We start from the raw sequence: 12,781 nt of genomic DNA, 5'->3' as shown, positions 1-12,781 counted from the left end.
AAGAGTAGTGTGAAGACAACACACTCTACAACAACAGCCTCTACAAGGCATTCACACAACATTGCTTTCAATATCAACAGTCTGTCCTGGAAGGAAAATGGGAACAGTTTTCAAATCATTTGCTCCCTTTTGCATACCTAAATCACTGGCATTAACCTCCACTTCTGTTGTCTTTTGAAAGCTCTGTGACATGAGTGCCGTGGTTTCTTCTGCAGCATGCAGCAGTTTAGTGAGGCTTCTTCTTCTGTTAACTTCCGGGATAGCTTCCCACGCTGCAGTTTTATCCTTCTGAACGAAATTGTTCACAGTATTAATGAATTCCTGTTAGATTAATGGTAAAAAAGTACTTTAGGTTATGTACTATATCTTATAAGTGCTCCCCACCCTGCAAAAATAGATCAAATCTGCTGCACGGCTCGATTCACTTACATTAAGAGTTAGATTATAGAGCATTTCATTGTCAGAAATCGTGTTATTCACGATGGTTAGCAAGGGAGAAGATACAGATAATGCTTCTATGTAGGAAATCACATCCACAGGTGAAATTTGCCCTACAGTGTTTTGATTGATTTCTTGTAATACAGCCAGGGGTTCTTTTATTTTTCTAATCTGAAAGAAAGTTGAAATCATTAGGCATGACATTCCTAACATTTACAGTCAAATTCATATACATTCATATTCATTTATCAACATTAGTTAACAAGATGAGCCGACATGAGAGACTGAATAGAATATTGGATGTCGACCTGGAAGGCTCAAGTCTCAGTCTATTCATGGCTTACTGCAGGGGGTAGGAAATCTGTGACCCTCCTGTTGTAATTGGATTCCAGCTCCTAGCAGACCCAATCAGCATGGCCAAGGAATGATGAGAGCTGTAGTTGAAAAATATCTGGAAGCACACAGGTTCCCCAGACCTGGCTCACTGGGTAGCCTTGTGTAGGTACCCATCTTTCCATATTGACTGTACCATATAGGGTAGCTGTAAAAATAAATCTGGAAAACCCAGTGTACAAGCAGGTGTGTCTAATATAGGCTGTCCCAGATACAGGGCTGGTCCAAGACATTTTGGCACCTGAGACGAATGACAAAATGGTGCCTCTCTCCACCAGAAAAGAAGGGGTAAGTGAAGATCTACATCAGGAACAATGGTGGCAGCAGCAGCGGGCAATGCCACGTCTACTGCCCTGTGGATCCTGCCGCCCGAGGCAGTTGTGGCACCATAGGTGGGGCGGCTGCTGGTCTGATATGCTGCAATAAGCAGCCATAATGGCACCGCAACTGTCAGGCAGCCCTGCAGCCCGAGTAACGTATGCCATTGCAGCTGCCATCTTCTTAAGATTGTAGTACCAGAAATATTATCAGTATCATTTCAGGACAGAGGGAAAGTAAAAATAAGATTTGGCAATAGATAAATATGCGAGTCTTACTTACTTTGGCTAAGGTTCTGTTAATATTTTCAGCTATGCAGTCATAGTTCAGTTCACACTTTGGCGCTGGGATTGCTGCTGAAATCAAAAGGGAATATTAAGGTCTTGGCATACAGTCATTTCAGTCTGGCTGATAACTAAAGCTCCAGACTTCCACATTCGGTATGTTTTAAAAGCCAGAGATACTTTTTTTTGTTTTGTAAAATTTGGTTGGATTTGCATGCGGCATTGTGAATGGCTCGACAAATATTCATTCATAGCTAACTGTGAGGTGCAGGATTGAACACAGGGTAATCTCTTTGGGGAGAGATATGTACCAAACCACATATGCTCAGCATGTATACAAAATTGAACTGGACACAAAATAGACGAATATCACCCACTCCTATTTTAAATGCATTTACAAAGCCATGGATAGCAGCTACCTTCTCAGAAGTTGCATTTCTCCTCCTTTCACACACAGGGCAGAATGCCCTTTCTAAGCTGCTGCTACTGCTGTGACTTTTACGAACTTTTTGTTTTTATTTTTAAAAATGCTCTTATATATTCAGGAATGTTTTATGAAAGTTAAGATTTATGTAGCTATAATAATAGATGGGCTCCTGCCAACCTAGCAGTTCGAAAGCACATCAAAAGTGCAAGTAGATAAATAGGTACTGCTCCGGCGGGAAGGTAAACGGCGTTTCCGTGTGCTGCTCTGGTTCGCCAGAAGCAGCTTAGTCATGCTGTACGCCGGCTCCCTCAGCCAATAAAGCGAGATGAGCGCCACAACCCAGAGTTGGTCACGACTGGACCTAATGGTCATGGGTCCCTTTACCTTTAATAATAGATGGGAGCTCATCTGATTAATTATGAAGCTTCTTTAAAAAATCAGTGACATGCCTGGCTTTGTTCTTTCTCTTTTGTGGTTTTGTAAATTTGATTGTATTGAACCTTTTAGGGATAGATGTTGACTGGTCAAAACCGACAAGTGTGGCTACCCTATGAGGTAACAGCACTGTAACTCCATGCTATCCATGCTGTGGCACCACAACATTCTGCATTTCTCTGCCCCAATCAGTGGCAGCCAGTTTTGTGGAGTGAGGGTGAGGAAAACATGGTATATCATGGTGATGCCACAGCATGAGGTAAGCAATACTGCATGTTATGGCAGGTGCAGTTAAATGTGTGATGGCCACATACTCACTGTAATGCATTGATACTTGTCAATGCATTTTAAATTTTTTATTTTAAAAGCCACTTGTATTTAAACCGACTTGGACGAAAAATTCAATCTGAACCAAAAAGACACGTGCATGAAAGCATTAAGCAAAGGTGATTTCATTGTACCAAGTTAGCATTCCTGTTTACATGTTTTGCCCAATTTTTACTCAAGTGTAGCACAACTCTGGAATATCTCTAAGGCTCTATTGATAATAGCAAAGCTACAGTCATATAGCGTATTTGACCCCTTAACGGTTAATGGACTTTGGTTGGTAAGTAATAGACGAAAATCAGTTCTGTATTTTATAATATACGACAGGCTACTTCTATTTTTCAGCAAACACACCTATCAGTCTTTTCTCCCTCTTTTAAAAAGCACAATAATAATGCAGGTATTCACATCTTGCCACTTTTTTATATCCAGCTGATTAATCTAACTGAAGATAAAGAGTTACCGGTGGGCCTCTCAGAAGATATAGTTTTATAATAACACATAAAGCTCTATAATATCATTTACCTTGGCAGGAAGTGCCATCATTTGGCTTAAACTGTAATTTTCCTGTGGATGGTTGATAACCTTCCTTACAGGAGCAGTTATATCCTCCATACACATTTTCACATTTCGCATGATCTCCACAGGCAGCAGTTACTGGTTCAGCGCACTCATCTATATCTGCAAATATTGTGAGAAATTGAATTTTAAAAAAGGTTTTACATACTAACACCTTGCCGCTTTGTTGGTAGTAGCCTGATGTGCTGCAAGCAATCACATATTGAAATTTCACATCTACATCTTTTTTTTTAAAAAAGCAGCAGCAGCAGAAAGCTAAGCTATTGATCAAATGGAACAGAAACACGTGTGGCAATTAGGCAATTATAGTGCCTTGTAGGATAAAAGTCAAGGGAATGAGAGCAGGGCTAAATCTCAAAAAATGGAGATAGTAGTGTGGCTCAAGTGAGACTGAAAAGTAGACCTACATATATAATGTATACATATAAGCTATACATATACATACATAATGTATACATATAAGCTAAACAAGCTATAGCTTAGGGCCCCACTCTCTTGGGGCCCCCCCAAAAATTAAAGGACAAAAAAACTGGATGTAAAATTCCAAAATATAAGATAAAAAAACAAAATAAAACCTATATACAGCAACAGTGTTTTGTGTTGTGTAGGCCCCTATGATGTAAGAAATGGGCCCCGCCTGCTAGCCTGCTCCCTAAGATATCACTGGTTTGCTCATGCCTACATTCTGCTATTTATAATTATTAGTAGTTTGCATCATATAATTACACCTATTATTATTTCATGTTATAGCAAATTTCCAGAGACTAGATTATGAGTCTTTGTAAACTGTGTTTCTAAGGGAACTTTTGTTGTTGCCAAATGCCAATGTGTTTGCATTACAGTGGTATCTCTGGTTGCGAACGGCATCCGTTCCAGAGGCCCGTTCGCAACCTGAAAAGAACGCAACCCGCGTCTGTGCACATTTGGGTTGCGATTTGCCGCTTCTGCACATGCGAGTGACATCATTTTGTGCTCATGCGTGAGCGGTGAAACCTGGAAGTAACCCTTTCCGGTACTTCTGGGTCACCGCGGGACACAACCTGAAAATGCTCAACCTGAAGCAAACGTAACATGAGGTATGACTGTATTAAGTTTGTTATGAATAAAAATTCATTTTAAGTTAGAGCTTAATAATTATCTCAGTATTAATATACTTCTTCTTAATTGTATTTCAGTCCAACAATTACTTTGATAAAATACATACTTTGTTATGTGCAAATTGCTTTAGATACCTATTAGGTCCATAAATTACCATATAGCATATATTCAACACAAAAAACAGCAACAATTTGTTGTTGACAAAGGACAGCTGGACGCATAAAGGGCACCATTACCTTCAGGAGCTTAGGGCCTCATCAAACCTAAATCTGGCCCTGGACCTACCTGTACCTGACAGAAAATCTTGGCCCCTAATCTCGATTGTGCGAGGACTAGCTGTGGTTTCCCTGTGTGACAGAAATGCACTATGCTGATGTTCGGGGGTGTGTGTGTACTTTTGTATGTTTTATTTATTGCAGTGGTGTAGCGTGGTATGCTGGTGCACAGGGAACACTGAATGATCCCAGCCTCGCAAAGTGGCTCAGGGCTGGCAGGGCGGCGTGAGAAGGATTCAAAGCTCTTCAATCCCAGCCTTGCCCTCACTTGAAATCCTGATCTCCAGCCAGCACTCTTTACCTATCCCAGGATAGGGGGCACAATATAAAGCTCAATGTCTTTCCATTTATCATGCTGCATGGAATATCATTGCTAAAATTTCCCACAGGCAGCATCACCCTTTCCTCTCTCGACATGATAAAAGAATAGGCTCCACGTAACCTCTGCATAGTAGGAAACTGTAAACAAGACTAGTTTGATAAGCAGGATAATGCAGAACACACTGCTACAACATAGATTCACTTGTCAAAAAATGCAAGTGTCAAGTACAAGGAAACCGTGGCAAAACATCCCTTTTCATAATGGTTGAATAGATCAGTCGGAGATCAGTTTATTATTACAAGGGTTTTTCTCTTCATGTCAGCTGCAAAAAAAAAGGGAGCTGTATTCCTAAATACAAATAAATGGCTTTCTACCAAGGGACAGACAAACTTGGAACAGCCGCAATGCCTTTTAAGCTGAGTGACAAAATAATATACTGCATATCGATCAGGTTTAGAAGTGCACTTATAAATAGAGTATTAAAAATTAATGCATAAATTAATACTAACAGCACTTTCTCCCCAAATGCGATAAACACTGTGCAAAGATAGTTATACATAATTCAGCGTAGTTCAAAATTATAACCACAAAAGGAAGAAGTTAATCACCACCATAAATCATTTATTATAAGTTCCTTCCCCACCCCAACATATAATTCGTAATTTTAATAAAGTCAAGGTGTAGTTCAAGAACTGCTTACACAAGGACTGGCCAGTTGAGGCCAATGAGAAAATACATCGGATTGTCTTTGGAAATCTAAGGCGAGCTTCAAGGATGCCCAAGCATGCTGGCCATCTGCCAAAATGCCCATCACCCAGCAGGGGGAACACTGTCATGAACCTCCTGGATCTACCCTTTGTCTTCACCATTGGATCCTGTTTGTTTATCTGCTCCTCACTCTAGCCCATACGATATAGGGGAGAAAAGGAAGGGCAGTAGATCCCATGCCCTGCTTGCTCTCTCTGACAAGCAACCAGAAAGCGATAGCCAGAGGATGAGGAGCAGCAGCAGCTGATAACTGGGGCGGTGATGAGATAAAGCTACTGTGGCAGGCCAGGAATATTGCAGTTAGCCCAGTACTGTTTAAGGTGAAATAGAAAGTTGCCAGGTTGCACAATAATCTCTTATCTCTCAACCCGGTGGCTACCACTGACAGCTCTGATCATCTTTTGCAGGGTGGAAGTGGAGAAGATGGGTTTTAAGCAAGCATGCTCACATTTCCACACCCTTAACCAATTAAGTGTTGCCATGGCTGACGGTCAAAGATTACAAGATCAATGTAGGATCTGAAACGGCAACCTTAAACAGAGTAATCCCCATTGAACACAATGGGATTAACGATACATAGGACTGTGCTGCCAGTGTCCATTTTGTATGCCACTGATATTCTGCTACTTCTCAAAAGCGAGATGGGCACCACAACCCCATAGTCGCCTTTGATTGGACTTAACCGTCCAGGGGTCCTTTACCTTTTACCTTTACTTCTCAAAACTGCTGGTTTTTTTGTTGAGTCCAGAGATATATTCTTGTTAAATGTGTTTGTGGGAAGGGGAATTATTGGGTTGTTTTTGTTTGTTTTATTATGTATTTTGTATTCTCATTTTGTACATTTCATGTTTTGAACTGCCCTGGGAATTTTGGCCGACAACAACAACAACAACCTCTCCTCACATCAAATAGGGGGGGGGGCTCTTTTTGCGTGGTTGCACACAGCCCCTCCTGATCCTACATGACCCCTGGAAATACTGTCTGGCTTCGCACCCCCCCCAAGCTGGATACCTGGAGGTTCCCATCTAACCTCAGACAGTTAACCAATCCCAGCTGGGGAGGCGTTGTCAGGGGAGCTGGTCTGCCCTACCCACACAATAGAGTGTGGAATTTACCTGGGAGTCCTCAATCAACTCCAGAGCTTCTCCCACCCTGACCTCCCTCAGTTATGCTTTCTTTTGCAGGTTAACCTCTTCTTCACAGGTGTGCGAGCGCTGCTACATCATTGGTTGCTGTTAAAGGACTGGGAAGGAATTTCCCTGTAGCCTTCCCTGTAGCAAAAGTTCACAACTTTGGCGGTTTCAGGCCTTGGGCGGAATCCTTTAGTCTATCTTCCCTAAATGGGGGGGGGGGGGAAAGTGAAGCGGTGACCCATGTCCCCTCTACAGTGGCGATCCCAGGGTTCCCCGTTAAAGGGGTTGTTTTGAGGGGAGTCATGGGCCATACACCAATAGGTTGTCAGTTCTCTCCCCTGTGTTGCAGCGAAATGGGGGGCAGACACTCTGCTTAAACATACGTTTTCCAGAGCCAGCCCAATCCCTACACTTTAGGATAACCCTGATGTTCCCCAGATCCCCGACCGGGCACTGGGAGGGATAAACACCCAATGCCTAAGCCAAGATCTCCTTACATCTGAATCTTTTAATAAAGTTGTGGCCAATTTCAATCCCATAGCACATGAGTCATTATTTCATCCGGGTGTCGCCTGGGGTTGGGGGGTCTCCACTTGTCCACGCAACAACAACAACAACAACTAATAACAACAACAATAATAATGACCACTTTCTCTGTGTGATCTCCTATCAAGCCATGAATCCCATTTATGGACAACAGGGTCTCACATTCTCAAAATCAAGAACAAAATACTTATGGCATTGGGGTCAACAGTATTAATAAAAAAGAGTTTCACAGAAGTATGAAGCAATCTTAAAAAAAAAAAAAGTTTAACAGTCACCTCCATAGGCATTTATCTTATATTGGGTGTACAATGAGAAGAATTAATTAACCAGTGCGAGAAAGTGTGAGAGATGTATCGCAAACAAGCTGCAATCAACACAGGCATAATATACTTGCCAAGAGAATGTGGATTTATTGATGTTTTCCCTAGTCCCAGAGGGGGCAGCCCAGCATCATGAGAAAAAATGCCAGAAGAAGAAAAACAACACAATATATATAGTTCTTCCAGAAAAGAGGAATCCATTGGGTCTATAAAAAGGTTAAAGTATACATTTTTCTAGTAGATTTTTATTCAGTATATATCCTAAATATATTCTGTTTCAGATATGTAAATTCCAAAGAGTACGTAACATATTGTAGAAGGGTAGACTACAGTATATTATTTTACTTGTTAACTGTGGTTTGAGCTTGATAGGATATTGAATAGACAAATGGGGTTCATGGCAAGCTTTTCCATTTACTATAATTTAAGGTAGCAGATATCCATGGCTGTAATGAATAAGAGCACAGAGCTGTTCCTGATACAGTAGTGAGTGGGGAGTTCTTTGAAACACCATAGCCATAGCTCAGTGTTAAGCACCTGCCTTGCATGCACTACTGTGGGTTCCAGGTTCAGTCCTCAGCCTCCCAAGGTAAGGCTTGGAGAGAACCTCACCCCAAACCCTGGAGAGCCACACCCAGTCAGTGTAGACAATCCTGATATGCATGGACCAATTGTTTGACTTGGTATAAGGCAGCTCCCCATATTCCTGTTTCAATGCACTTCTCCTGGGCTCCTGGATCCTTCAGCTAGTGAGAAGATGAATATGAAGACGTATGAAGTTAACTTGGTGAACATAGTTCTTCTGGGAAGCTTGGACTGGGAGGACCATTTCCAAAGGCTCATCTCTCAGGAATGGGCCTTGCTGCTACACCCGCTGCTATGTCTGAATCCCGGGTATGGGGCAATGTAAGCGATATTACCCTGCAACCTTATCAGATACCCGAACCCTCCTTTTTCCTTCTCTTTGCTAGAGCTCCAATTCCAGCAGGACAGGGTATGTCAATGATGGGTGACTATGAAACCTCCATTTAACTTCCTCAGAACATCAGCTATGGGGTCGGCCTCCCCTTTCCCCAATTCATGGTAGGAAATGTGAGGTTGAAATCCTTCTTATTACTTATCCAGTCAAGTGGATGGTAGACAAAAAAGGATAAGGCAGAAAAAACTATTTGTGGAACTATTATGCTTGAAATGTCCTGTGTTCTTTGTGGGATGACTGGAAAAGGTTAGCTGAGGCTAACTGAATCATGTTTATGGGAGGATATCAGAATGTACAAGTTTATGATTCAGAAGCTGAATGAAAATAGAGTGGAATATTTAAGTAGAAGTTTCATGACTGGCAACAAGAGACTCAAGCTCTACAGTTCCATACAATTTTTGGTAGTTTATATTGAACCAGAGAAAACACGCAGCAAAAGAAGCATATCTCCTGGTATCTTACCTACACAAGAAGTCCCATCATTGGTCACAAAGGTGGTATTACGATTACTTGACCGGAATCCAGGTACGCACATGCAGTAGTAACTTCCTACTGTATTTGTGCAGTTGGCATTTTCTCCACAAAGTTGTGTGACATTTGTACATTCATTGTCATCTGCAAAGAAACAAAAGCAAATCATTCCCAAGCTCTCTATTCAAATCTCTCTCCTCTTCTGCAGAATTCCAGGAAATTATATCTGTCTTCTGTCTTCTACTAATGGAAATGCTTGAAGAAAGGATGAATCCATTTCCAAACAACAGATTCAATATTTATCCAGACTAGAATCCTTCAATAAACATTGATTTGCTTGTGAGTTTATGACAAATATTTATTACTTGTTGTCAGAGCTGGCTCCAGGTCCCAGCTCACAGAGGACCAACGCTAGCCGGTAGTAATGTACAAAAGTCTTTATTGAAGTACAGTTTCCATTTTCCAGCCACAGCGCCCAGCTCTACGTCTTAGAGGCTAGACCGGCGAAGCTCCATCTGAGTCTCCACCCCCTGTACACCAGCTTAAGACTCTAACCTTACTCCACCTCTTCCGTCTCTCCTTTCTCCTCTGGGTCCTTCTGCCCCCCGGGGTCTCCTCCTTTCTGGACTCTTCTGACGCTGACCCCCCTGACTCCTCCCCCTCCTTTCGGCAGGCTTTGGGACCTGGCTCCCTATCCGGGCTGCCAACTGCGCCGCCCTCCTGTACATTTGAACTTGGCGCGCGCGCCCAGCCTCCAACCTTCCTCTTGACCGTTTCCTCGCTCTCCGATGGAGGCGTGGCCAATCCTGACTCCTCCCGCTGGCGGTGAGCCTCCTGATCCCGATACCTGGGACTCCTCCCCCCTACTGCGCTCTGGTGGGGAAGCTGGTCCTGATTTCCAACTGCTGCTCTCTGAGTCCCCTCTGGCCCCTTCTTCCTGGGGTGTCCCCCTAGGCACCCCCTTGCTCTGACCATGGGAGCCCCTTTCTGTGAATCTTCCGATTTGCTGGAAAGACTCAGAGACCTCGGACCGCTGTCATCGCTAACATTTCCTTCGGATTCCTTCCCCTCGCTCTCTATTTCCTCCCTTTCCTGTGCCTCTGCTCCTGAGCCCCTGACACTTGTAATTTTTTATTACAGCTGCTCTATAGCCATCAGTGAGAATGGAGAACCCACACAGTGGCTTTTTAAGAAAGAATCATAGAATTGTATAGTTGGAAGGGATCCTGAGGGTCATCTAGTCCAACCTCCTGCAACCCAACGCAATGCAGGAATCACAACTAGCTCATACATGGCTATCCAACCTCTGCTTAAAAACCTCCAAGGAACAAGTCCCCCACCTTCTTTTAAAAATAAAATAGAATTGAAACGTTCACATTTGCAGAGGTCTCTAAATACTAAGCTATATAATTTGAACCCACATTATGTCAATATATATAATTTCCCTCCCTTTTCCATATTCAGATCTTTGCATTGCAATCCTACACGTCTCCAAAGAAGTAAGCCCTGTTGTGTTCAGTGGAACTTAGTCTCACTGACACGCGTATGGGACTGCAACCTTCATTTGCTTGCCATTACTCATTGGGTTTTTTGTGGGGGATTTTGGTAAATGATTCATTGGTTTTTATAACAGGTTTTAAGAAAATAATGTAGTTCACATTTCTTTTGATGGAATAATTGAATTATCAGGAAAATTATAAATTCAAAATCTGGAAACTAATAGAGATGATAAACGTGTTCAGAGAGCAGGACTATGCAAGGTACAGAAAGCAGGTATTTGCTAGTTGAGTATGGTGAGATACCCCTTCATGGATCACTGCCTTGTCGTGGCGAAGGGGCTTAAATAACTCCAAGAAGCTATGAGTTATGCCGTGCAGGGCCACCCGAGACGGACAGGTCATAGCCGAGGGTTTAGGCTAAATGTGATTCACCTGGAGAAGGAACTGGCAAACCACTCCAGTATTTTGCTGAGAAAACTCCATGGACATAAAAAAGGAGAAGCTTTGAGAAGAAAGTGACAGTTTTCCAAGGCATGCTCTGGTTCATGGGGTCACGGAGAGTTGAACATGACTAAGATGACTAAACAACAACATGGTGAGATAGCAAGAGGACAATGAATGAAAGTATATAGCTTTTTTGTAGGAACATATATATGTTTCTAGCAATTGGTGGCTGGACCTTATTGGTGCATGTTTAGCTATTTAGTGTATGCATTTCCCAACGAGCTGCTCCAGATGAGTTATACCCCCTTAGTCCCCTCACTAAATAGTTTGTATATTTCAGCAATCTGCTGATATTCTCATTGGCCTTGTTTGCCTTCATTTGTGCACCTCAGATTGCAATCAAAGAACATGGTGAGAGTTTTGGGGCACCATAAGTTTTTTTTTGGCAGGGGGGAAGCACACCTTTGAATATTAGTCCAGAAACTTAAAGTGTTGCCCAAGGGACAATTAATCAACAACATTCATAGCAGCTTGCTTATTCAAGGCTGCTTGCATATACAGAAGCATTGAAGAGCCTACAGAACATGCATGCCGGGTTTTCCCCATTTACTGTCATGTTACAGACAGTTTCTGTCAGCCTATTCAAGCAAGGAACCATTCCTGGCACTGTGCTGACTGAAGGGAGAAGCATTCAGTCACTCACTGAATGTGAGAGGTTTATCAAACAGTAGAAGATAGAATCTTAATCGTTCTTTATGTGAAGGACAATTGACATTTTGTTTAAGAAAACGATGGGCTTCAATTCTTAAGTGAATGAGCAAGAACACTGCAAATGTGAGCCTTTATTTCATTTCAAGAATACATGGCTGCTTTCAACCCTCTGCTTATTATTGTATCCACCTCCTCCAAACCCTCTCCTCTGCTAAGATTCAAGTATAAAAGTTGCAACATGCTTTCCCCCCACCTTCAACTTCAGATATAAGTGGCACAGTGTAGAAAACATGCTTTTATTACAACCCTCAAGGGGTGCAAGCAAAACTCCCAAGTGGTATAAATTGTCTCGTATGGTGTTCACTATTAAAAACTTTTACAGTTTTGGCTAATTAACTTTATCATGGTGTTGGCATTACTCCCTCAACTAGATGCTTGTAAAGATTTTACTGGAGACTCATATACAGTGGTCACACTCCTGTTCACAAATTCGTTTTAGACCAGTGCTGCCATTTCCCTCCATTTTCTAAAAGGAAACAAGCTCCTTTTATTGTTTCCTTACAAGGCTGGCTTGTGTTTAGTCACTGGGCCTGACTGACTAAATTCCTGTGGAATTAAGTTGCACTCAATGACCATCTGCAGGAATGACGGACTTAAATGGACATGCTCTAAGAGGCGCCTTCTTATTTAATACTAGGAAGCCAATGAAGTTGCGCCAGCAATATTACTCTTGATTTATTTCAGCGTCAGCCTCAGGCCCTGTATAAATAGGGTAGAAAAGGATTTCTGTAATCAAGTGCCTGGAAAAAGTTAAAGCAGTTCCCCCCTTAAAACTATGCTTTATCATGATCTCTTCCTTTTAGTTTAATTTACATTCACATTCTAAACCAAAGGATGTAGGCAGCAATAATACTTCACATTTGTATAGTGCTCAAAGTGTTTCATATATATTGAACCTGTAAGGTGGATTAGTATTATTATGCCCATTTTCTATATACTATAATGCAGTATCAT

At 42.1% G+C, this 12,781-nt stretch overlaps 1 protein-coding gene across 2 annotated transcripts in view; it reads right to left on the bottom strand.

The window, feature by feature from the left end:
• Positions 1-12,781, bottom strand: part of ADGRL4 (adhesion G protein-coupled receptor L4) — an 88,000-nt gene that overhangs the window by 34,760 nt on the left and 40,459 nt on the right. Inside the window, exons 3-7 of one of the 2 annotated variants that reach the window (XM_028733001.2) lie at positions 9,105-9,257; positions 3,148-3,303; positions 1,432-1,502; positions 430-609; positions 138-321 (exon numbers count right to left, since the gene is read on the bottom strand). In XM_028733001.2, the coding sequence (XP_028588834.2) occupies positions 138-321; positions 430-609; positions 1,432-1,502; positions 3,148-3,303; positions 9,105-9,257 (744 nt within the window). Of the gene's footprint in view, positions 1-137; positions 322-429; positions 610-1,431; positions 1,506-3,147; positions 3,304-9,104; positions 9,258-12,781 lie in introns of both variants that reach the window. The other variant, XM_077928551.1, reaches the window with a different exon arrangement.

The sequence above is a fragment of the Podarcis muralis genome, chromosome 5 (assembly GCF_964188315.1).
Source record: "Podarcis muralis chromosome 5, rPodMur119.hap1.1, whole genome shotgun sequence".
NCBI lineage: Eukaryota > Metazoa > Chordata > Lepidosauria > Squamata > Lacertidae > Podarcis > Podarcis muralis.
This window is presented reverse-complemented; position numbering and strand designations above follow the sequence as displayed.